This window comes from Filicampus tigris, chromosome 12 (genome assembly GCF_054856515.1).
Source record: "Filicampus tigris isolate MCC_2025a chromosome 12, RoL_Ftig_1.0, whole genome shotgun sequence".
Classification (NCBI taxonomy): domain Eukaryota; kingdom Metazoa; phylum Chordata; class Actinopteri; order Syngnathiformes; family Syngnathidae; genus Filicampus; species Filicampus tigris.
Genome location: NC_141228.1, coordinates 7522045 through 7547500, shown reverse-complemented (window position 1 = coordinate 7547500; position 25456 = coordinate 7522045). Strand labels below are relative to the sequence as shown.

The following is a 25456-nucleotide window of genomic DNA, read 5'->3' as shown; positions in this document are numbered from 1 at the left end:
ATTTTTTGCGAGTATGCCAATTTTGTAATGGTGGAGTGTAATAATCTTAATTGTAATTGAATTTCGATTTAATTGCACAGCCCTAACATCAACAATAATTCAATTTGGCACTTTAAGTCTTACAGTAGGAGGACATGGTGTCGATGGGTCTTGCTTGCAAGACAAAAAGAGAAACATTTGTGTTTCCTACTCTTAGTACATGTCGTTACTAGATACATCATCATCTTAGATGACATTTATATCTTCCGTGGGATAGGTGGGCAAAGACGAAACAATCTAGACAAGCATATGATTCATGACTTCACATATGTCATCATGTGACCTGCATGTGCCTCCCCTACACACCAATCTTGCTTACTTACCAAATCTTCGTTTCCCTTTTCCTGTTTGAGGCAAACATACGCATCCATATGATAGCTCATTTAGTACAGATAGGACATCTGCACAATTCTCACTTGCTGTTGTCCATGTCAGTGTGACAGATGTATCATTAATGTTGGTTGCTACAGTTTGGATTTCAAGATCTGTGGATGCACAGTTGCCATTTTGAACAGTGATCAGCAAATACGCACGTAATACCTTAAACATACACGTTGTCTCTAATTCACTCTGGTCGATTTCAACATACCGCAGTCAATCCTGACAGAAGTTGTTGACACGGTTGCTATGTTGACCTTAGACTCCAAGATGTGACCAGTACAGAGGTAGTCTGTGTAGGGTTCCAGATCAGACAAGTTCTTGGGAATTTTGCCGTCTGAGAAGACACACAAGTGAGGAAACCTCGCACAAGCATCTCATACCAAACATCAATTTTCGACAGCTCTTATCCAAGTCAGAGTCTTGGAGGGGGCTGACGCCTACTGCCTGTTTTAATGTTTGTTTCTTTAAATCATCATTATTATTATTATTATTATTCTGTAACTTTTACATACAACACATTTTGATAGAATCGCTAAAGCGGAAGTCAACCCAAACATATTTTTTTCAAGAATATGTTCCCAGCAGGCCCACTAGTTGAAACACGGCATTCTGATTAATTTTGCGTTTGTGAAATATAAATTAAGCAGCAAAATGCACTCGTTTTCAGCCATCTCTGGGGGCGGCCATTTTTTCTTCTGTCGACTGAAAATGACATCACAACTGCTCACAACAACCAATCATGGCTCAGATGCAGAAAACAGGTCAGCCGTGATTGGTCCTTGTGAGCAGTTGTGATGTCCTTTTCAGTCGACAGAAGACAAAATGGCCACCCCCAGAGATGGCTCAAAACGAGTGGATTAACACTTATTCCACAAACGCAACATTTATCAGAACGCCTTGTTTCAACAAGTGGGCTTGCGTAGAACATATTCTTGAAAAAAATATGTTTGAGTTGACTTCCGCTTTAAGTGCAGCGGTTTCATATTCTTGAAAAACGTTTACAAACGACAGTTTGAGTGGAATGGAAACTGCATAATATCACAGTGTCTTGCATTGCGTACAATAATTTTAAATAATATTAATTATTAATAAAAACCTCTGCCTTGTTTTTTCAATGAACACAAACTACGTGACTGTCCTTTAATGTTGGTTACCATTGTGGTACTTTGGAAGCTTGGTATTTTTTTGAGGTGGTACTCGGTGTAAAAAGTTTGAGAACCACTGATCTCGGTGAAGGAAAAAAGCCCGCCACAGCTCCTTTTCCTTTTTTCTTTAACCACAACAATCACATTGTTCTGTGTTGAAGCTTCTTATGGGAAATACATTTGTCACCTTGTGTGCTAACTAATGTGTGCTTTTAATTCCTTCATTGGAATTAACACTCAAAGTTTGATTCCCTCACAATGCATTGTGCTCCCTCTGGTGTGCGCGCCTTGGCCACCAGTGGCAGTAAAATACAGACGTATCATTTACAGAACACACAAAGAAGCGTTTCAACACCAAGAAACTCGATAAACTGCAATAATACTAGCCATTTTTTTACACAGCATAAAAAACATATGCCTGTGAGTACATTGTCTGTCTACATGTGTTGCTGCACCGTTTGTGCTCAAATGTCTGCTGCTTAAAGGGTTAAAATTGCAATAAATTTTATGCTAGTTTTGTTAGCCCATCTATGATGTTTTGGCATATTGTGTTAGGATTAAGCTAGCGAATTTTCAGAAGTGTTGTGACTTGCTAAAATACACCAATGGTAAATCTTGTTTTATGTTGGGACTTCAATTGGAAATGGCCAAAAACAACTACAAGCAAGCGAGTGTGGCCTCTGCTGCTTGCTGCGACGTTGACTGCTACCACATAGCACCGAAAACACAATTTTTGCTCTCAAGTCAACATGAAAAATTGGCTGGCACTGTCAATAAATCAATCAATTTGAACTCGCTCTTGGAGCTGAATGAGGTCAACAAAATATTAGACTAAACAAGTGTTACGTTAATGTAACGGCAATGGCAATTGGCCTGCTCTGCCCAGGTGCGATTGTCATTGTGACTGCATGCCATCAGACAGAAATGATCTGGATGAAGAAGAATATCCACAAGCATACACTGACAATGTTTAGGTCATGCTTCTAGTTTTTCCCACTTACCTAGACAGGAATAATGAACGGTGAGGTCGGTGCATTTGGGGGGTAACTTTGTTGTGATTTTTGCAGGAAGGTTAAAGCTAACATTCCTTGGTATTACATCTGAAAATCCAAGGAGGAAATCTGTAAAAGGAAATCAAAAACATACAGGAAGTGAAGGGTGCTGTAGCATACTTTTAGAAAGACAGGACACCGTTAAACCTACCCGCACTGATGAACTCTGTGAGCTTGTAGGAAGAATTTCGACTTCCACAAGTGAAGGTTGCCGTGAGAGTGGAGCAAATGTCACTGTAGGCCGGTCTGATGCACAATTTATTGTCACATTGCTTCAACTGAGCATTATTTGTGAGCAATATTGACCTGCTGATATTCCAAGTGGTAGAGAGCGAAAGACAACCAGTGGAGCATTTGCCAAAAACGATGTCACCTTCGCCTGAAATTGACATGCAATGCTCAGATGTGTCTCACAAATAACAGTTGAAGGCACAATTCTGTAAAAGAGTATGAGGTCGTTTTACTTACTTATATCATCTGTAAAGGCCGTCTGTGCACCATTCTCGGAGTTACAAGTTACAAAGTTGCCATCACTAGCAGCGTATTGAATTTCATGCTTATATTCAGTGCATGGTTTGAGTTTCAAGATGTCGACTGATGTTTCATTATGGATTTCTTTCACTGACACTCCATTTTCAGTCAAAATGATTGTGTACATGCCAGCGGAAGAGTGCTTGATGTTGAACCTGAAGCCATACTTGATGGCTGTCACAGAGTAGGAGCCTGCGTAACAAAATCAAAAATGTTAAATGCCTGTGAATGTGATGGCAATCATAATTCATTCAAAAAACAAAAAAAAAAACATCTAAATTAGTGAGTAAATTGGTACTCACACTGAATGGTTGTAGGAGCTGGTGGACATTTATTCATGTTGTTTGGAAAAGAACAAGGAAAAAAATTAGAAGTGTCACAATACATGTACCCCCTTTCCCTCCCATTTTATAAAAATATATCTGTGCGGCACTGGTGTCACTGGCGGTTGGGGATCACTGCAATAATTGAATTATAGTCAGTTTTATGGGGGAAAAAAATCATCAGTTTAAGAAATTACAAAAATAATCACGATTGGCCACCGTCATATGCAATTGACACGCATTGTACCTGCAACCGACATATAGCTGAACCTCAAGCCCAGAAGTGTAGCTCTTTGCATTAAACAGTAGCTGAGAAGGAGCAGTTTCAAACGGGTTGTTGGGTAAATCACTTCCTCTTGTGTGATGTTGCTTAATTGTTGTTTGTTTGATTTTGTCTGCTCAATTAACAAGACTAAATAAACAATAATAATGCGTTAATGATCAGCAATCACAAAAAAGACTAAGCATTCAAGTTTCATGCAAAATCAATTTTTATCCGATCGTTGGATTTTTCAATGGAATAATTGATTAAAAAAATATTCGATAGTGGCAGCCCTAGAAAACATCAAATCATCATCCCATAACAAAAGGTTTCCCAAACATCTGCTAAAAAAAACAAAAAAACCCGAGAAATTAAGCTCCTCCCCAGGACTCCAATTTACTAAAATACATCATGACCTGTCAGAATATCGTCATTCGCTGTACATGAATCAAGGCTTAAGAACAAAGACTACTTGAATCATAACAATGAGTGTAGCTTGTAGCATTTTTACTCATTGTTATTAAAGCATAATTTCAGGTGAATAATACGTCTCCCAAAAATCACCCTTAAAAAGCAGGTTTTCTTCTCTGTACTTGTGGATAATAGGGTCCCCCGATTTGCTGGTATCTTTTCTTATCTTGTGATTCCAGGTTGAAAGAGACAACGTGAAGTGCTTTGAAAGGGACTACAGTTTAGTGCTTAGTCCCAGGAAAAAAAAAAATGTCCCTTCGAAAAAAGTCTCAAAATGATTGAAGGCACCTCGTGTATATACTTGTACAGTGTAATGACACCATGTTGTGGCTGTAAAAAATAAATACACTTTGTGACGTTATGAAAAGCCCCATATAGTCTAAAATAAATTCCACACCCTCCCACAGTAACTTGGCAAAGAGTAACAATCGTTACAACGTTAGGTTCCTCTATATGACGCAAATAGCCAAAAACGGGCCCTTACGTACGCATAAAAAGTGTCGCGATTACATATTATTCAGAGGAAATTACGCTAATTTAACCTTTCGGAAAAATCTCACCAGTTCTAGTGGTCACTTCATGAGAGATCTGAGGGTGGTTTGTGGGCGAGACTGCTGGGCTGCTGTTTGAAATGTTTGTGACTGAGGCTTCCTGTGAGGAGCTTGCTGGGGTCGTAACTGGAGAATAGAGAACACACAAGGTGTCATATATGCTTCATTGCACACATTGAAAGTCTTCATTCAGACACATTCAGAGCAAAACATGGCACTGGACTGTGTGAGCAAATTGAGGAGATCCAGTTGGCCGTGCAGATTAACATCGGTCTTGAAATGCTTTACTTTGTATTTGAAAGGTTCCTTGGATTCGATACTGTACAACATCCAACAGCATCTATTTGTGATTTTCTGTAACCAGCAACACGTCAGAGCAAATTTGTGTTGTGTGTACTGTGCAACGATGAATTGTCACTCACCTGTATTGTTTTGACCTGCAATTAGAAACAGATAGCTATATTTAAAACAAAACAAGAGTCAAATGCAGTCACACAATTTTGATTGACACTGTCAAATGCTTTTGTTTTGGACATTTCAGAAAATATATATTCAGATTGTGTGTCTAATGCCGTGTTTAGCTTCTCAATATACACAAAGAAAACCACAACTCAAATATCAAGGCTATATAGGCCACCAGAAGAGAAGAAGTTCATCTAATAAGAAGAGAAGAGAAGAAGCGCAAAAGTGAGCTTATTGCGACCACAAAACACAAATCTCCATTTCAGAACCCAAGCCATCATTTCCTGCCTTGCATTGACACCAGCCACGACTCCCACATTTGCTTTCACTTTAGAAAGAACACCAGCGTTATTTGATTATAAATAAGACACATTTAAAAAATGAGTGCCGTAACATCGAGTTACCATCGCCAGTATGCGGTGTACTAAAACAATTGCATCTTTTTTTTTTTGGTAAACTGAAAAGAATTATTTTTATTTTCGAAATTGTAAAATGCTTTTGACAATGACGTTGAAATCAAGTCATTCGTCACGGTCCACCTCAAGAGTTAATCATGTGTTTGTTGCTTTTAGAGTGCACAAGTTGATGAGGACAACAATGCCAGCGGTAGTCAGGATGTGGTTTAGTGCACTCAGTTTCTTGGGCGTGATGCATGCGACTTGCACTGACATTTCAGCGCCTCACACATGTGTAAGTGGGCGGTGTCTGCGGAAGGTTTGAGAGATTCAATTCAGCGATGCATCGAGTGAAAAGAAAAATGCTTTGCAGCCTTTGCAGCTTTGTCGGAAAGCTACATTTGTCAGGATCAGAACTTAGCCAAATGTGCTGTCCATCTCCAGCAATCCATCTCTCTCAACCAACTTTTCCCTCGAACATCCAACATGTTGACGTGACGGTCGTACACGCCTCCCAAACTGTTTTAGATGTGCAGCAGGCCTCACATTTCTGAGCAAACTTCTTCATTTTGAGGCTTCCCCTTTTTCTGGACTTTTTCCTCAAGTTGTTTGCTTGCGTTTTCATCTCTGTATGCTTGGCCTGCGCTGCTCTGATCAGCCAGGAAATGAAGTCAAGTCAGAATGAAATGCGGAAGTGGTCAACTTTGTAGTTTTTACTTGATTCTAGAACCACTACCGCATGATGCACATGAACTAATCATTGATTATACAGTTGTTATGTTACTATATATACTTAAACTATTTGAGGACTCAACTCATTTAAAAAATGGTTTACACAAGAACGTTGCATGTGTAATTGTCCGAATATTGGACTTTGACTTGACTTTATTCACATCATGTCAAATATTACATTTGGATATTTACCATCACAAGGGCAATTTGAAGTCTGCTACACAACAACATGTGAACGGGACACCCCGTAAAGCGACTCAATCTTGTTAATTGAGGGCTCAAGACATTTAGATAATACGTACCAAGAGCAAAGACAGCAGCAAACAAGAAAAGGGAAAAAAACTAAAAAAGAAACTCCAAAACAAACAGGATGTTGATCACAGTCAGTATAAACAAATCTAGGCACTTCGTTACCTACTTTCACATTAACATCATACTTTTGTCTATGATTATTAAAGAAAAAAAACACCAAAATTATCTGCCATGCAAGTTCTCTATCCATGTGAGCTTTCGCTGGCTTAAAGCGGGAGTCAACCCCAAACTTTTCTTGATCGGAATGCGTACTACGCAGCCCCACTAGTCTAAACACAGCATTCTGATTTATATTGCATTTGTGGAATATGAGTTAAGCAGTAAAATCCACATCTCAAGGGGCGGCCATTTTGTCACTTCTGTTGACTGAAATTGACATCACAGTTGCTCAGGGCTCCGATAACGACCAATCAAGGCTCATTTTCAGAAAACAGGTGAGCCGTGATTGGTCGTTACCTGAGCGCCGAGGGTCTGTGATGTCATTTTCAGTCAACAGAAGTGACAAAATAGCCACAGATGGCTAAAAGTGGGTGCATTTTGCTGCTTAATTTATATTCCACAAACGCAATATTAATCTGAATGCCGTATTTCAACTAATGGACCTGCATTGAACATATTCTGTCAGTCTTGGTTAAGTCTATCATTCCCTCAGCAAATGAGGTTATGTTTTCTTCAACGTTGTTTTTTTTTAATTGGTTTCATTTCAAGGCATTTGGATTACTGAAAGGCAAAAATAATTCCGAATTTGAAGTAGAATTGTAACTATTAAGATTCTTGGTTGTGTCTGCTCACATACTTAGGTGGAAAACATTTAGGCCTTGGCACAGGTCTACACAATCTTAAGTATCCAGACTGTGAAACTGGCATGGCATATCAGTAGAACTTCAAATGTGACTTGGAATAAATATTACCCTAGAAATATACTGTATACTAATGTCCCCAGTATCAACAAGGTATAGCTGCGAGCGACCCATCATAAAGTCAATTCTTATCTGTTCATGTATGCATCACTGTAGTTCTGGTCTCCCTCAGAGAGACATTATGAATACAAAAATCATAAAAATGTACAATCACCTGAACACATTATTATGTATACACAATTGCCTTAACATTTGATTGTTATTATATTTCTTTACAACAAATGGAGTTTGAATTCAGAAGTCGTGTAAACCTCTGACAATTACTATTGTCGGGGGGTCGGTGGGGCTTGAAATATCTGTAGAAGGTGTAGAAAAATCACAATTCTCAGACAGTTTTTCTGCCAAAAAGAAAAGAACGAATTCATTTAGCAAGCAACTTGATGTAGCCACACATGGTTTCTTTAAGTGGGCCCCCGGGCCTTGACTTTGATACAGGCAGGCCTGAACACTTCTCAGCTGACACTAGGAGACGGGCACACCACAAAATGACCAGCAGTCGATTGATAGATCTTATTTGACTTATTACGATCCCCGCCTCCAGCGAATGTGGCAGACATTTTGAAAGCCTGCATGGTATTATTCTGTAGGTGCATTTGGATGGGTGTTGTAACCCAAAACTATTTCCCCTAATATCATTTAATCTGGTTTTAAATACTGGGCACTACTGCCTGATACATTAAAGACCTCAAGTGAAATGTAATTTGTGGAAGTAAAGTATAATGAAGGTAATAAAAAAAAAAACAATAGACATAAAAATGTGGCTTTTCTAGTCAAACGGTTCTTAAGTCGTAGAAAAATCCATAACGGAGCCTTCAGCATAAGACTTTCAGACACTCTCATAAGACCTTAACTCAGTGAGCATCCTTGCTTTGGTTTATATTTTAACGATTTTATTGGGTTATTCCTTTCATGAAACACAACCACAGCAGAGTACCGGTGATGACGAAGACAAAAACAGTGATGATTACTACAGTACCAGATTTTGACGGAGGAAGGCAAGAACAAGTCTGCGTCCTGGCTGCTCAGTACAACTCGGCAATAAGTCTACAAAATGATACAAGACTCTTCATCCTATACAACTGGAACCCTCCCTTTACTTAATCCCTCACCCTCACCATGCACAATAAAAGATGGGAAACGCCGACACACTGCACGCAGTCAATGGCAAGACCTGACAGTCTCCTAAGATTGAATTTACAAGAACCACCCAAAAACTCTCCCCATCACCTCCTGCGCACACACGAGCGCACACACAGCACCACACAAAGCAGAACAGAAAACAGAACATTGTATAAATGCTTCTCACCAGCAGCCTTTGATTGAATACGTTTTATAGCCTGAGGGGCACACAAACGTGTCACTTGTTCATGTTTGCCGGTCTAAAACGCCTCGTCAACTCTGCTCTCGCAACAATTTCCATTCTTCAAAAAGCTCTGCGTTTGCGAAGATTTCAAGTGAACCAAAGAACATTTTGTGGAAACAACTTGACATTTGTCACAAAGAGGCGCCAAAGCACTGGTTACTTACAGGAGGCCAGAGAGATGATAGTAGCCCACAGGAACAGGGTCCAGAGACCACACTGACCTTCCATGTGTGCCACCAAACACCAAGTCACCTAGCGGGAACCAATAAGCCAGATGTTCATACTGTTCCACAAGCAATTCTCAAGTCGAAGACATTATTGAAGCCACTTACGTCTGGTGTCTTATCTGTTGACGCAGCTTCCTGGAATCGTTCCCCAAAGCCGAAAAGCTGGCCTCTGCCCTCAAGTCAAGCGAGCGTGATGTCAAGCCGAACGAGGGTGCCTTTACCTTAACGTTGGGTGACAGGAAGCTTCATTTCACCACCGTCACCAAGAACAGGAAGTCGTCGCATCTAGCGTGTGTGAAAACCACCTGACTAAAGAAAAAAAAAAAAATCAATCACTTGACACTTTTGGAAATATACGTCGTTTTGTATAACTAAAGAGATTCTCTCTATTCTGGAGACACAAAAGATATTGAAGTGTTGACTCACATGCATTCATGTTGAAATCTTTTAGCGGAATAATTCCAAATGAGACAAACAGAAGTGAAACATCTTGAAGGTCCTCTTCTTTGTGACTCCGCCCTCGTTCACTGTACACATGCTAACATCGCCTCTGTCCGACTGGACCTCTTGTCCACCTTAGGGTCACATGTAGACATACAACCGCCAAAGGCTGGAGTCGAGATTGGAACAGTTTATTTGAACACGTTATGCTAACACTGCTTTAGATAGTAGTATGACCTTATTTGTCATATGCAGTGGTGGGGTCCAAAGCGACGCTTTGGAGAAGGCCCTTTTTTCTTCCTGCATGAATGTTTTTTATTGTGTTGGTGTTTTTTTTTTTTTGTTTTCCCTCAGCTGAAGTCATATTAAGTTTAGTTTACTGAAAACAGATGGGTGAGGACTTTTTTTTTTTTGGCTCATCACCATGCATGCTCATCTCAGCGGTTTTCAAAGGTAATCTCATGCCTTGAGACACTCCCCCACTAAAGTGACTGGAGTTGCTTTTTGGACTTCTTTTATCGCTACAGTATTTTTTGCAGCAGGTTTTACTTATTGGTGAAAGGGTAAAGGGAGAACTGACATTATTTTCTGCACTGAAAAAAAAATGTTGTGCATCATTTACTCAATTTTATTTTGTCAAGTGGTTGCACGGAATAAAATCCTTTGAATCCAGATAGATTTTTTTAAAGCAGACTATACATCTATTTTTAAAATGTATCTGGAAACGGATGATTTTATTTTGTGCAACCACTTGACGGAATAAAATGGAGTAAATTGAACCACGTCATTTTTTTCAGTGTGGGCGATTTCAGGCTGAAACCAAGGAGCAACTTTGTGGTTCTGATGAATAGATCACATACATATTTAGCATGCCTATATATGGACTTCCTGTGTTAGGTCTTCCACTTCTTGAAACCAGGAAGAATTTGTCACACAAGGACCAAAACACAACAACCAAAAGTATTTATTTGCCCCTAATTATGACAATAAAACAAATGAAGTCCATTAAGTATATGTGCTGTTGTGGAACAAATGTATATTGAATTTTAATTAATCTTGTGGGTTTTTTTTTTCTCAATGCACATAACATCCCGCAATGAAAAATCTGCAAAAGTGTGGGGGATGCATGATGTGTTGTATTGTAACATTTTAGAGTTGCCAACCGGGGGTGGAAGTTCAGTGATGTTGTTGGTGGTTGAGGTGATATCATAAGCAACGAGAAAAGGTTTGGGTGTTTAACATCTCCAAGGGCCGCTGCCCCTTTTCAGCGGTGTAAAAAATTTAAAAAAAAAAAAAAAAAAAAAAAAAAAGCATTTCGGCAAAAGTCGCTAAAAACACATTGGCATCAAGTGATTAAATGTCACGTACAGAGCTGCAAGTTTATACCAATTTCTGCCGACTGTGAAAGCAAAATACATACTGGTGTCTTTTTTTAGGGTCCTAACGCTTATGTAGGGCTTGAGTCAAGGGGTGTGGTAAGAATGACAAAGTGTGTCACAACTTCCGCAATTGTCGTCTCTCTTATTTGCATGCATTCTGCAGCAAGTTGTTGGATGGGATATATCTTCTACATCCTTAACTTGTGATTCCAAAAATGTAGACAGTATATATAAAGGTATGTGTGTGCGCGAACACATGTGGCTGGCTCCTTATTATTGTAATTGATGACAGAATAGGGAGCGATCCGGTAAGTGTAACTTGTTAGTACTTCCGTGCAGTCACAGCTGTGACCACAAGAGAGATTTGATCTCTGTCGGTGCATTGTGGCTCATTGCCATGCATCAGCCATCGTTGCTCGCAACATCTAACCTTGGATTTTACTGGCAAAACTGTATCAGAAATGTTCAAAACAAAACAAAAACAAACAAAAAAAAACACTTCTGGTCTGACCAGTAATTGTCAAAATGTGGTATACATATCTCGCTCTAGTGGTAAATGAAGGAATCACTGAATTATATTTCTAAACTCTTAAAACAATACAATAAAAAATATTAGAAGCTTGTAGGTATACATATGGTCTCTATTTATTTTATTTAATACAGGACACTATTTTTATACTTTCAGATTCAGCTGATTTTTTTTTTGCTTTGAAAGATAGCGTTTCGTATTTAGTGCCATCTAGTGGTGAATTGATAGAATGACCTAAACGCATAGAACATACTATTGTAAATAACATTTTAGACTTGACTTTCACTTTAAGAAAATCCAGTACCATGTACCCTTTTGAGATGTTACTTGGTGTAAAAAGTGAGAGAAAAACTGGGTTAGGTGATTGAACAAGGCACTGAACCTGCACGGCCACCTCACTCTAGATCTCTTAGCATGAATGCAACAGGTTTCAATTTAGCCCACTGTGTACTATATGTACTCGGTGGGTGGGGGGGGGGGGCATTGAAACAGAGGAGGGACAGAACAAAAACCAACAATTGATGTTTCCATAAGTCACAGAATGTTTAGGGCTCCTTTTTTCTTCCTGTCTTCATTCTCAAGTGCAATTTACACCAAAACAGACACTTTTCGGGTAAAATTACACTCCTCTTGCAGTTGCGTGATTTTGATTGGGTGACAAACAAAAAGACACAACTACATCCATACTTTCCCAGCCCAAGTGTGTGAGCGTGGTGCTGAAACACTTTCTAACCACTGGAGGGCAGTGTGGTTTCACGTTGTACCACAACTTCTCTCGTGCATATATTTTTTCTTCATTGCTTTTTTTTTTTTTTTATTTTTTTTTTTTTTTTTTTTTAGGGGGAACAGCTAGGAGTGTGTGTGGATTTTTTTTTCACACACAAACACATGTAGACATACATTCACACACCCTCAATGCTGCAATTTGGACTCCTTGTGGTTCTTCTCTGCCAGTGACTGACAGGTTCTTAACGAGAGCAGCCTAGAGCGTTTGCCCTCCAGGCCTGTACATCAACCATCAACATACAAGGCACACACACACACATTTTACACACCTTGCACACATATCTAGTCTTTCTCAGCAGTTAGATTTTGTCCAATGATTGGCGGGCACTGTGAGTCGGTTTCCATGACGCAGCCTGATCCAACATGGAAGGAATGCCATTGTCCGGTTCAGGTGGAAACATCAGGTGACGCCGAGGCCTCACAGACAGAAGGTCGCGTGTCGGCTTATTGTGACCGTCACAATGACGAGGCCGCATAGCTGGCCAGCGAAAAAACAGCAACCCGGGGCAGCGTGTTCCCTCCAGCCCGTCATGCTTCATCCCGCCGTTCACCTTTGTTCCTTCTTTTCTTCCACTGAGAGAAAAGCCAATTAAAATACTACGTGGATGGATACAATGAAGAAAGACATACCTCCTCCATGACATTCTCTCTACCCCCTGCATGGTGACAGATCTGGTGCATTCACACCGAGGTGAAAAAACAAAACAAAAAAAAACCGAGACGGCTCCCGCCCTGCTGCTATTAAATGTTGATGTACAATATCAAAAATATATAGACGCACACCAACATGAAGACGAATGTAGGAATCAAACCCAACCCTGAATTCAACCCTGCATACTCAAATACGCTGCATGTGTTTTTATGTGAGGAGCAGACCGATATTGAATATTAAAAGAGGTGGACCAATTAATTTTTTTTACATGACACTGCACTGTCTTGCATGTGTTTTCTCCCCTCCTTCCTAGGAGGCCACACACAAACACAGGCGCGGAGGCCTCTTCATCTGCCGGTCAATCTCATAGCACATTCTAGTTTTGTTGCGTGTGTCGCGGTCAACAAAGTGTATGACCTCTTCTATTCATGCCAAATTGATCGTGTGTGGTATATACCCATGATACAGTATGTTTTATCATATACAGTGAAACAAAGTCCTTCAGGACAGTTTGTATACATGCCTATGAGACACGAGAACACAACTCAACATTTCCTCTCTCTCTCGTTCTCACACACACACACACACGACACGGTCGCAAGACTTTAGGATTTGATGGGCCATTTAGAAATCTGGACGGCAGTTGAGTGACCCAGCACTAACAAAGCCTCAGAGGAGCGCTTCACATCCGCTGACCACACAACGCTGCTCTCTTGTCACCGTGTTTGTTTATATTAGCACCTCATCCCATCAAGATTACATGGAAAAAAAACAAGATAAGGATTGTCAACTGGCCACAACTTTATGTACACCTGTACTGACTACCCAAGTTGAATACAAGAGGTGTGTGTAAGTAAATAAGTAATTAGGTAAGTAAGTTAGTAAGTAAATCAATAAAACCTTTGCAAAGATACTTTTCATTTTTCACACTGTCAGACAAGGAATTTAAAAACGCAACAATTTGTACAGGTATAAAACTGCAGTACAATGGATCATATTGAGAACTAATATTTATAGTTTCCACATTTATCTACAGTACAACAAAGTCAAAATGACATAACCGCCTATGAAACAGTACAGTTGTACACCAATCGTCTTTGTCAGTCGACAGAAATGACAAAATGGCCGCCCCCTGAGATGGCTAAAAACGGGTGGATTTTGCAGCTTAACTCATATACCACAAACGCAATATTATTCAGAATGCCGTGTTTCAACTAGTGGGCCTGCTGGGAACATATTCTTGAAAAAAATATGTGTGGGTTAATTTCACTTTAAGGCTTTTTTTTTATTCAGTTGAATTCACATTTCAGCTGAATCAGGATCACCAAAAGGGGCCTTTGTAACTTCTCATTTCACCCCCTCAAAAATTGAGATTTTACTCACTGCATCAAGAAATGCATACTGCATACTAGTCAAGCTCCCACGTTTATTGTTTTATAAATTAACTGCATGCCGATAATAAACATGCACAACAAAATATGAGAGCTTGCTAACAGGGGGCACAACAGCAAAGTGGACATTTTTGGTCAATTTTAGCATTTAATGAGCACATGGTGGCTGCTCACCTAGCAACATAATTCAGTTAGCACTGTGACCGTGTACTGTTAACAAATATATACCAATTTTTTTTCTATTAATTTTATATTTCTGACAGGATGGACATTTTAAGCTTATGAAACAATGCAAATATTTATTCTACAACCATCCACATTTTCAGCCTCCATTGAACAACAACAAAATGCTGGTCGGAACGTCACTGAAAACTTGAGAGGTTTTCTTAAGGGGCAGTAACCCAATAATGACAGGGTGGCCAGCAATTTCAGGGACATGCAAAATGATCAAAATGGACAAATTTGATCAAAAACTAGTGGACAATAATACCGCGGAAGAAAATTTGCTAGGTGTCTTTTAGCTACTTATTGTGCACACCGTAGTTAGCAGAGGAATGAGTGGGACATGCCAAAATTAGAGACAGTCAATGGAAAACAACAATTTAAGAGACTTATTATTCTGCTGTTATGTGTGCAAATGTTGGGCCACTGATGAGACCTCAGAATGTCATTATTCTGATACATTTTAATGATGACTGATGACTAACGAGTGATTCTGATGAGGACACCAAAGGCACTTTGAAGTAGTGATACCCAGCTAAAAAAAAAAAAACCCCACACACACGCAACATATTCCTTATTTTCATTGGACAGTAAAGGTATGCTAAGTGGAGTCAGGCAGTAATACTGACATGCACAGACTATTATGATACATTATTGGCACTAGAGATCCCCCCCCCCCCCCTTGTGGCGCCTGAAGTATCTCGCAGCATCATAAAAGTGCGTGCTTGCCACTTTGATATGATAGCAGAAATGCCATACAAGCAATGGGCTCGCTACTTCTGTCCAGTTAGATGGGACAAATAGTCAGCGCTGGAGATATGGCAGAGTGGACATGTGATGGCCACTGTGTCAGGAAGTGGAGATTCAACCCGTTTAATGAGAATCTATGGCCCGTTTGGATAAAGGGCCTGACTGAGAGGCTGTGACAAGTCCTAATGCTCACAAGTATAAATGATGTGGGTGGGCCGAGGAAGGGGGCTCATCCTGGGAGGATGAGGCTGAGTGGAATCAATCCTCCGAGACCACGCATGGGTGGTGTTGGGTAAGAGGCCGGAGACTGATAAATGGCTCGGGAGGGAAAACTGGAGTGAAGGGGGGAAGTGAAAGGAGAAAACTTGGAGCGGTGGAAAAACGTACACATTTTAATTGAATTTTGATGTGGAGGTGTCACTTTTGTATCAAAGTCATGTTCAATTGAAATGGTACACAGAAATGCACACGCACGCGCTCACTCACTCACGCACACACACCCTTTGTTATGTTGAGAGGGTTTGTCTCTGTAAGGCTGCTGCAGAGAGGGGTTAAAATCCGATTGAGTCAATATCACTGGAGAATAATATACAATATACAGTGTGTGTGTGTGTGTGCATTTTGCATGTGAGAAACATGGCGCCTAGGGACTTCCTCCATCTTCGTCTACAGCCCCAGTTGAAATGGAATTGAATAGTCGGAATCCTCAATGGTAAATGTTCACAAAGTCAATACCAACTGTTAGGTGTCTCCTGCATTGGGATTAGGGTTAAGGGTATTACCATTTCTGAGACGTCACGAAAAAACACACACACACACATACACACACTCACTCATGATTCAGTCCACACACACACTAAAGGTGGCCCCAAGAGATTGTAAAATATTTTTCAGTTCTTTGCAAAATGCTTAGTACACATGGTGCTTAAATATTCCCTTGTACTATCCATCGGAGTCTTATTTTCATTTGTGTTGAATAATAATCCTGGCAAGGTGGTGTCATGGTCTAAGTGACAGATAAACCTGAGGGAGAGCAAAGGCACACTTTTATTCATTTTAACTGTGTGGGGTAAAAAAAATGTGAGCTGTTAAGGTTTAATCCTGAAGCAGATGGAGTGAAGACACTCCAGAAAGAATGAAGTGTAATACAAACAGAATTTTCATTTTGTGGAATCAATTCAAATCATAATGCAGTCCCCAAAAATGACCATTGCTTTCCATTGCAAAGGAAGCACGGTACATTCTTTATATTTTTTTTTAATCTAAAAACAAAGAGCCATTTTAAGTTTTTTTGGCGATAAAAAGACAAAAAAAAACCAACCTTGAAATATGGACATATTTGCCTTTCATGGGGGGCTTTATGAACACTCAAATCCAACACAATGCTGTATTCGGACCGCCAAGTTCAGAGACATTAATTACACTTGTCAACAGCAGTACAGTATGTATCCCTAAACGTAATTTTGAGGCAGAATTAAAAAATGGCGATTTTTTTTTCTATGCACATCAGGTTTTTGAGACGATTCCATTTTTTGTTATTAAGTTTAGCCTATAAAAGCTTGCGCTATTTGGATTTTAAGATGCGTTGCAATTTACAGCTATAACGTTCCAGGAAAAAAAATCCACCAGTTGCTGAATCTAACCCCATAATTCATAAATATTTATATATTATCATTACTATTATTTTCATTATTTTTATGAAAAGCTGATGTAAAACAACAGCAGATACGGAATCAGCACAAAAAAAAATCTATAAAGGTTTATGTACATCTCTAATACATTTAATAAAAATGTGTTATTTAATGTTTACTGTATATTACAGAAGCTCATGTCTGTACTCAGAGGGGTTTCTAAAAACATTTTGACCATGATTAAGTTCTACGTATAATGCAGTGGTAGATGGTCAGGGACCATCAGATCAATGACATTTACAACATAAACTCTAATATTTGTTACATGAAATTGTAATAATTTCAGTTTACTGTATTCTCTTTATTTTGTGGTGTTTTCTCTTGGCTGCACAGCTTCCAGTATGAGAAGGTTAGATTTTTTTTTTGTTTTTTTGTCCAATTAGATTTTAGCCCCTTTGGGCTGCCAACCTTCCAACATAATCTATCCTGGGCCGTCAGAATCAGGAGTGGTGGCTGACTTAAACAAGGTCAGCAATTTGACTGTTTCTTTCGCCAATCAAATTTCAAAGTCACTTCACGAGGCCAGGTAGCTGGCCCTCAAAAATTCAGCACAAGCAAGTTTCTATTTCCAAAATGGCTGAGGAAGCGGATATATAGAAATATAAAAATAAAAAAAACAGTTAATAATTAAATGGGTGTTTTAACTGCACACTGTTGACATTTCTGGAAAAAATATGAACTATAAGTTGAGACTCATTACTTTTTGACTGGCTCTCAGAAAAATGTCTCTAGCACTCTATTAACATCACGTTTAATAATTAACCTATATTGTGTTTTTGTATATTGTATATGCATTTTATATTAATGGGTAACAATGTTGCAAAAAAAAAAAGCTTGATATAAAATTTCGATAATCGATACGCAACTTTTGATGATAACCAGGCAACGTTAGCAGCAAGTGAAGGCTGCGTGTGATTTTACAAAACGACAAAAGTATCCGTTTTTTCATCGCCTTGGATCAGGTCGGTTCAATGTACGTTTCAGTGCTCACACAGTGCCGCAATGTAGCTCACGTTTGGGCAGATTTGTTAGCCAGCGTGGAGCCGGGTTTTACGAGCACTGCAGCCCCTAATGCTTCCTGCTGGTCATTAACAGCGGGCCAACTTTTTTTTTTTTTTTTTTTAAACTACAGCACAGTGTCTCATTTGAGCAGTGAGCCATAAAACCCCAGGCGCTGTCGCTCAGTGTCATTTAAAGCGGGACTGATTGGAGCTATCTCTGGCCTTTGCTTGCCCACCTTCCTCCCCGCTTGCGTTCTTTGCCGGACGCCTCATGAATAATGAATGAGGATATATATGCAGGATGGCGCTGTGATATTAATGGAGCTGAAAAACAGACGGAGAAGCATCCTTTGTGCCAGCAGCCATTGCCTCCCTACCCGGCTCAAACTGCCCCTGCCCCGTCACCACCTTCCTCTCTTTTTTCACCCTCCATATTTCCCCTCCACTCCCTCTTCTGCCTGTGGGATGAGATGAGACAACGCTCGGTTTTTCCTCTCTCGCCAAGAGATCTTCTCCACCTCCGGCTGCCGCAGTGAGGGCAAAGGTTGCGTAGTGACTTTGAAATAAGAGGGGCAAACTTTCAAATGATGATGGACCTGGCTGGACGGGTATGCAAAGTGGCTATTGTCTGCCCGCTCTGTCATTGGAGGTCATGGCAGTGAGTGTCCTCCTTCATTTGTCCCCTATCCTATCCGTGCCCCATCCCAACCGTGATCCGTCCACTCCGGCCGGACAAACCCCTCACCCAACTATATCAGTCAAGGGCCGTGAGTTTGTAGGGCGACGGGACAGTAAATTACAACTACTGCAAATCTCGTTTTCATTCTTCCTTCTTCAATGAAACAGCATCCTCTCCAGTTGTTCCGGCAAAAAATACGCTTCTATTGCTCCGGAGCACACCGCGCCTTATTGAGGCCAAGCAACAAAAGGCTTGCTGACACTGAATACTGTATGTGGCATGAGTGGGCTGGCAGTCAGTGAAGTTTGGCCCCAGGCTGCCAGAGTTGCTGCCCATCCTTGGATGACTCACCCAAATAGGCCAGAGGGCACAGATAATGGGCAGAGTTTTCAAACCTTCTATTGGTGCCAGAATGTCGGAGCAGTCAACAATGATAAATCCTCACCTTATACAGACAGACAGACCTCAATGCACGCTACAGACGACTGAGAGTTGGCTAGAAAGTAAATGGAGAAGGGATGGAGCAACCAGGCCGCCAGCAACATCTGACCAACATTTCATTTGAGTGTGTTTTCTATTATTATAAACGAGCTCATTCTATTTAGTGAAGCAACTCCATTCATTTTCTATCTTTCTTCTCCTCATTATGGCACAGGTGAGCTGGAGCCTATCTTAGTTGCTTGGGTAAGAGTTAGGGTTAGGGTCTATATTGGACATTTCCCACGTTTTTTTTGGGGTGCATAGTACTTGCATCGACTAGCTTCACTGAAACAAAAAGTATCTCATTTCAACCTGCACATTCCGGTTTCTGGATGCAACATCTTGTTGTGCTGCGGGCCCCGCATATTGTTGATGGTTTCAATAGTCGGGTGTCATGTTTGGGCTGAAAGAGGAGTAATTAAAGTAGGTTTGCGCTTTTACACAAAAGGTTGCGGTGGTTTTCGGAGCTTGACAGTCGGCACGCCGTTTCATGACAGTGGTCATGCAGCGTACGTGGTTCTGTTTGTTTACATTTCGTCCATATATTATTTTTTCCATCCACACAATTTCAAGTTTGCACAACTTGTTAATGGGACTTGCAAGTTGACTGTAGTGTTTTGATGTCCACACACTGAAAGACTGAAATAAAAGCATGTTTCTACCGTGAGGCAATGTTTTGATCCCCGGCGTGAAGCTCGAGTGTCAGTGAAATCCCGTTAAAAGGGAGTATAGTTCAAGAAGTTGAAAATTTAACTTTTTGCACTTGCTTGGGTGAGCATTTCCGCTAATTACGCACAAATCCCTCACGCTCGCAGCTCCAATCCACCGGCGCCGCTGTCTCGGCAGAGGACAAAGAAAACAAAGGAGACTGACAAACAAACAGTGAGCGCGAACGAAAAAGAAAAAAAAAAAAAAAAAAAAAAAATCTAAAAGGAAAGGAAGCTTTCTTTCTGTGTAGCGGCTGAGCTGGATGACAGTGGCGTTTAATCAGTTGGTTTCTGCAGCGGCGTCAGAGCGAGTGGCCCCGGTGGAGCGGCCCTCTCTGATCAGCGCCGGGAGATCGACTCCCCGCAAAGACGCTGCCGCCCCCTGAACCTCAGGTCAGTCCTTGGTGCCTACCTTCCATTCGGCTGTCGCCATCTCCCTCTCTCATTAGGACACAATTTGTGTCTATGTGGGTTTTTGCACATGCTCGTATTTATGTTTGTTTCAGTATGCATGTGTTTGTACAGAGAAAAATGTACCCCAGGACTAGCCTAAAGGGGATGAGGATTCCCGACCTCCACTGAGATTGGTTATCCACCGGTGGGGGGGTGGGGGGGTCGGGGGGATGAGCATGTGTGTATGGAAAATCGGAGTTGCAATAAGATGCAGGCTGCATCAAGTGACTTTGTGCCTCGGGGTCACGCACACACACACACACACACACCCACAAGGGGTGAGAAGAAGTTGGAACTGAGGCACGGTAAACAAGAGCAGACTGTTAAGATCTCAGTCTCACCACACGCTTGATTTAGGTGCATACTCTAATCACTAATCCAGACATCACATGGGGATGCTGAGATTAAAGGTTATGCATATTGAGAGGGGGGTAAGGAAAAAAAATAAAATACTGCCTTAAACTTCTCTCCCCTTGCCTCGTGGCTCCTCGGGTGCCACCTTACGTGATCAACAGCTTGCTGAAAGGTCATGACCTTTCACCCTGATGTAAAAGATTCAAATTGACGCCCGCCTCGGTTCATGTGCCTTGCGTGGCCTGATTGACTGGCACCGGAGGACCCAGCGTGGAAGCGGCGCCCCGAACGGCCGTCAGGACTCCGCCTGTCTGTCGCCGTATGCTAATGTTGGCCTTTAAACAAATTCACCAAACACACTTCCAGCCTCGTGTGTTTGTTCACTTGCATAAATGCATATGATTCTCATTCTGTGGCAAGCATTTGCTCTGCCCCAGACAACAACGCGACAGAGTAATGCTATAAAGTTCACAGAGTCTATTAATTTTGAGGCATTGTGAATAACATCTCAGTGTTTGTTAGACCTGGACGAACGCTTCATAAATAATGAATAAACAGACCGGGCTTACTTTATGGACGTGACTTTTGAGTTTAGAAAGACACCACTTGTTTCCCGACTTGACTAAACTAGGACGTGCGTGGAAACACGGATGCGTGGCGCATGGGCATGCGAGAAGACAAGAAACAAAACAACAAGGCAGACGAGTGACAAAAGTTGAGCGTGAAGAAGTGAAGAAGAACCTTCTCTGGTCAGTCAGCGAAAAGACTGAAAGGTAAATGCACGTCATGTGGACAACCGTGAAAGTTTTGACTCACATTCACAGATTACGTTAGTTTCCATTACTTTCCTACGGCACGTATATTCAAAATTCCGCCCCCCAAAAAAAAGAAAAAAAAAGGAAATTCACCAGAATGGAGGATGGATTGTGTTCAGCAGTTTAGAGGTTTCGCTCTCTTATATATAAACAAAAAATAGCCACCTGTTTCCATTAATAATTAATAACATAAATATTTGAATTCAAATGAAATCCTCCTGGTTTGTCTTATTCACTTGAGTCCGTCCCAACAACTTAATTCCAGTTGCACACACAAGCGTGCACCCAGCACAGATTAGCGTTTTGTCTTAATACATGTGTTAATACATGCTAATTAATTATGGCTGCCTGTTACTTGTTCACAGTTTAGGTCAGCTGACTGTTTTCCTAGTTTATTGGGAAGGATCACAAATAATCACATGACGCACATTTTTAGCGTTCAATCAGAACATGCTGCATTTTGTTTTGATTAATTTGTTATGTATGAAATCTATTTTGTATTTCTTCTTTTGCGACAAGGTCAGTTTTATAAAGAGTCTTAATCTCATTGAGGATTTACACCTGGTTAGAACAAATCTAAAAACAAAATATAAGCGTACAAGGTTTCGATTGTTTTCCACTGCACAATACAAGACATTGCGCGCTAGGCAATAAGGTCAAAAAGCTTTTACAATAATATAAAAGTTTGGCATGCGTTGGCTTGGCTGAACATTTAAAAAAAAAAAAAAAATTGGACATCTTGCTGATGACGTTTCCTACCAAGTAGTAACAGTACAAGGGAAAGCGGCTCGACACCCGCGAACATTAATGAACATACTGTTCAGTGAATATCTCTCTAATCGTGTCTATCAAAACCCAGTGTTACAAGTCTTTGATTTCTAGCGTTGCTCTCACGAGATCGTGCAGCTCGTGTACCTATGTTGTGGTCTGTGAGTGGTTTCACCTTCTCTGTGATTCGTCCAACCCATTTTCGGTTCACCCGCCTTCACACACACAAACACGCACACGCACACAGTGCTCACCTGAAGGTGGTTGGTGGAAGTGGGAGGATGGGGTGCGTGTTTGGCTTTGGGCCCTGCAGACAGGGCGATCAAAGGCTCCTCAGTCTGTCTGCTAACGTAGAATAGACAATAGTAAAGAGGGCCCGCTTTGATTCCGGCTCACTTTTATTGATCACAGAGGAGCAGGGATTGAAATCTGAGAGACAACCCTGAACCCCATTCATCTTTCAGCTATTGCTTATATCCAGAAAAGGCAGATCAATGAGACAAGTTTTTGTTTTAACTTTTTGTTTGTTCCAGAAAAAAAAACAAAAAAAAAAACAGGTCTGCTCCTTGGCTGTCTGTCAGGTGACGCTCCGACTGCTTCTGCTTTACCACACAATGCCTCATCTTAAGTAAGATGCTTCTAGAAGTTAACATTGAAAACTTGTTGGGGATTTGCCGACAGCCCTTGCCCTCTGCCGTGCTCTTTCATTGCCCCTCCGCTGCCTGCTCAGCAACCTTCAAACCAGGCTTTTAGGACCTTTCGTTTGATCACGCTAGCCGAGGTAGAGTCTGTGTAATTCGGGCGCAGGGAGGTTTGGCTGCAGCTCAGAAAGGAGCGTGTGAATGAAGAAAGCCAGCATGGCCAAGTGTACAACGGCTCCCGCCCCCTTGTCTCTCTCTCTCTCTCTCTCTCTCTCTCTCTCACAGAGCCTCAGCTCATCTCTGCCTTGACTCCAGCGGCAGCTGTGTTTAAATCCCTCATGAGACGCAAACTGCCCGGCCTAAATTTGAGACCTGCAATGAGTTTATTGTCCAGCCTTTTACTGTTATGAGGTGAGACGCAGCGCTGCCTATGAGCTCAACTTGTGTGCAAGAGAGTGATGTTTTGAATTTAACTTGGCTGGTAGGGGGGGGGGGGGAAACAAAAAAACACAGTCAAGTTAAGTATGAGGGTCATTAGAGGGAAAAAAAAATGGGGTTGCATAATGTTGCATGACTTTCCTGAATAGCTTGAAAATGATTTGGAATGCCTCTCAAGTTGGTGAAGGAATCTTGTTCAAAACAAGCAAATCACGCCTTTTAATATCTAATTTGCTTTGGCCGAGAGAGTCATTCTGAGTCGGACCCATTCTATGTGCAGCTGGTGTGGTGCCTTTATCTTTAAAAGTGACTCTTTAGGGCCCGTTTAAGTTGAGCTGACAGATGTGGTTATTTGGGGACAGCTCATTGGCAGCTTTATGGCCAGAGTGCTTATTTTACTAGAGCCAAGCACGTGTGTGTGTGTGTGTGTGTGTGTGTGTGTGTGTGTGTGTGTGTGTGTGTGTGTGTGTGTGTGTGTGTGTGTGTGCGAGACAGTGAGGGAAATCCTTTCGGAAGTCTGGCACAGGGCTGAAATACTGGAGACTTTCAAAGGACATAAAAGCTCCTGATGTTTATCGTCAAAACAGAAAACAGTTTTGTCCAAATAGCTAAAAGAAATTGCCTTTCTTTGGGGGGGAAAAAAAAAAGCATCAGCTTTGGACTGCTTGTAAATCAAATGTGCTAAAGAGTGCTCCGGTTTTATTTTCACTGGGCAATGATCACATTTAAGACATTGATGTGAAGTTAAGGGTCAATTTGAAGTCACCTGTTATAAAAGTGAGCATGCCTGCATATTTCCGGATGCTGTACGTTACGCCGTAAACACTTGAAGTAAATGGGACATTTTCTAATCTTCTAATTGTAGCCTGGGGGGGGGGGCAGAGAGTAACAAGACATACTGTTGGTCGGAAGGAAAAACAAAGTCCACACTGCAGGCCCCCAATCACCTGTAAAGCCTCGGTCTTGGCTTCAGGTTTCTTTTGAACGCATTTAAGACAACATGTGTGTCCAGTGTTTAACAGTTTGTGAAAATGCCCATTTCGGAAGGCTGAACTGATGCTTCCCAGTTTAGTTTTACCAGGCGGGATTTTACTAACCTCCTGTAGGGCTGCCCAACAGACATGGGGGGGGGGGGAAGAGTGCCTGACTGCTTTAGTGAGCCACTTAGCTTTTTATTTTGGCTGAGCTCACTGCAGGCTCCTTGTACTTGAGCGTGCCCCCTCTGCGCCGACCTGGTGGTTGCCGATTAAGGACACGCAGAGCATAAGTCAGTCATTACGCCGGCGTTTGTGTGCATACACATGCTTATTAGGTGCGGTGTTTAATATGCGTGCGCCTTCACAAATGTTTGCGTATCAGGCACAGTGGCGACCATGACGCCAGTTCGCCTGCTGGGGTGTAGCAAGTGGCTGAAAAATGACTGCAAGGAGAGCCTTTTTCTTGATGTGAAGCTCAGACTTTACCCCTGAGAGACCATCCCGACAAATATTGTAACCCGAAAACCGAGCGCGTTTCATTCTAAATATGAGTTTAACCTGTTTAAAGTTTCATAAGTTCAAACAATAGCAGCTTTCAAATGATGAACAGGACTGCGCTGCTGTTCCCGGCTGTGTTTGGAGACTGTCCCTGGTGATTCTCCTCTCCCAGCAAACTAATATGTTTGAAGCTCAGACTGCCATAGCCAAGGATGCGCCACAAGCTATTACAAATGTGCACTCAAGTATTGATATTTCAGGCTTCTAAAAACAAAACAAAACAAACGGGAAGGCGGGTGGAGGGGGGGTCGGTGGGAAATCAAGTCAATGTCCTCTGGAACGGTCCTATTTTTTATCCTTCTCAGAACACTTGAGTATCACCTGGGACAAATGATGAGCTGCTGAGAGATTATCCAACTACTCTTTTTTTTTTTTTTTTTTAAGTTCTTGCATCTACATATACACACACAAACACACACATAAATTATGCTTATGAATTACCACAGAGATATTTAAACTCAAACCCTATTTTAAGGCTGAGCGAAGGCCTTGCTGTTTTTCTCTTGTATAGTTTCACGAATTTATGGAGGCCTTTCTGCTCTGTCACAACTTTAGGAACATTGGCAGTCAATTAAACA

General features: G+C 41.2%; 1 protein-coding gene across 2 annotated transcripts in view; it reads right to left on the bottom strand.

The window, feature by feature from the left end:
• The window catches only part of ptprc (protein tyrosine phosphatase receptor type C), a 24154-nt gene extending 14679 nt beyond the window's left edge, over positions 1-9475 (bottom strand). The window contains exons 1-10 of one of the 2 annotated variants that reach the window (XM_086046502.1): positions 9272-9475; positions 9104-9191; positions 5178-5192; positions 4765-4881; positions 3451-3468; positions 3086-3340; positions 2769-2996; positions 2567-2686; positions 629-754; positions 363-524 (exon numbers count right to left, since the gene is read on the bottom strand). In XM_086046502.1, the coding sequence (XP_085902628.1) occupies positions 363-524; positions 629-754; positions 2567-2686; positions 2769-2996; positions 3086-3340; positions 3451-3468; positions 4765-4881; positions 5178-5192; positions 9104-9167 (1105 nt within the window). In that variant the 5' untranslated portion in view covers positions 9168-9191; positions 9272-9475. The remainder of the gene's footprint in view (positions 1-362; positions 525-628; positions 755-2566; positions 2687-2768; positions 2997-3085; positions 3341-3450; positions 3469-4764; positions 4882-5177; positions 5193-9103; positions 9192-9271) is intronic. The other variant, XM_086046503.1, reaches the window with a different exon arrangement.
• Between the last annotated feature and the right edge of the window lie 15981 nt (positions 9476-25456).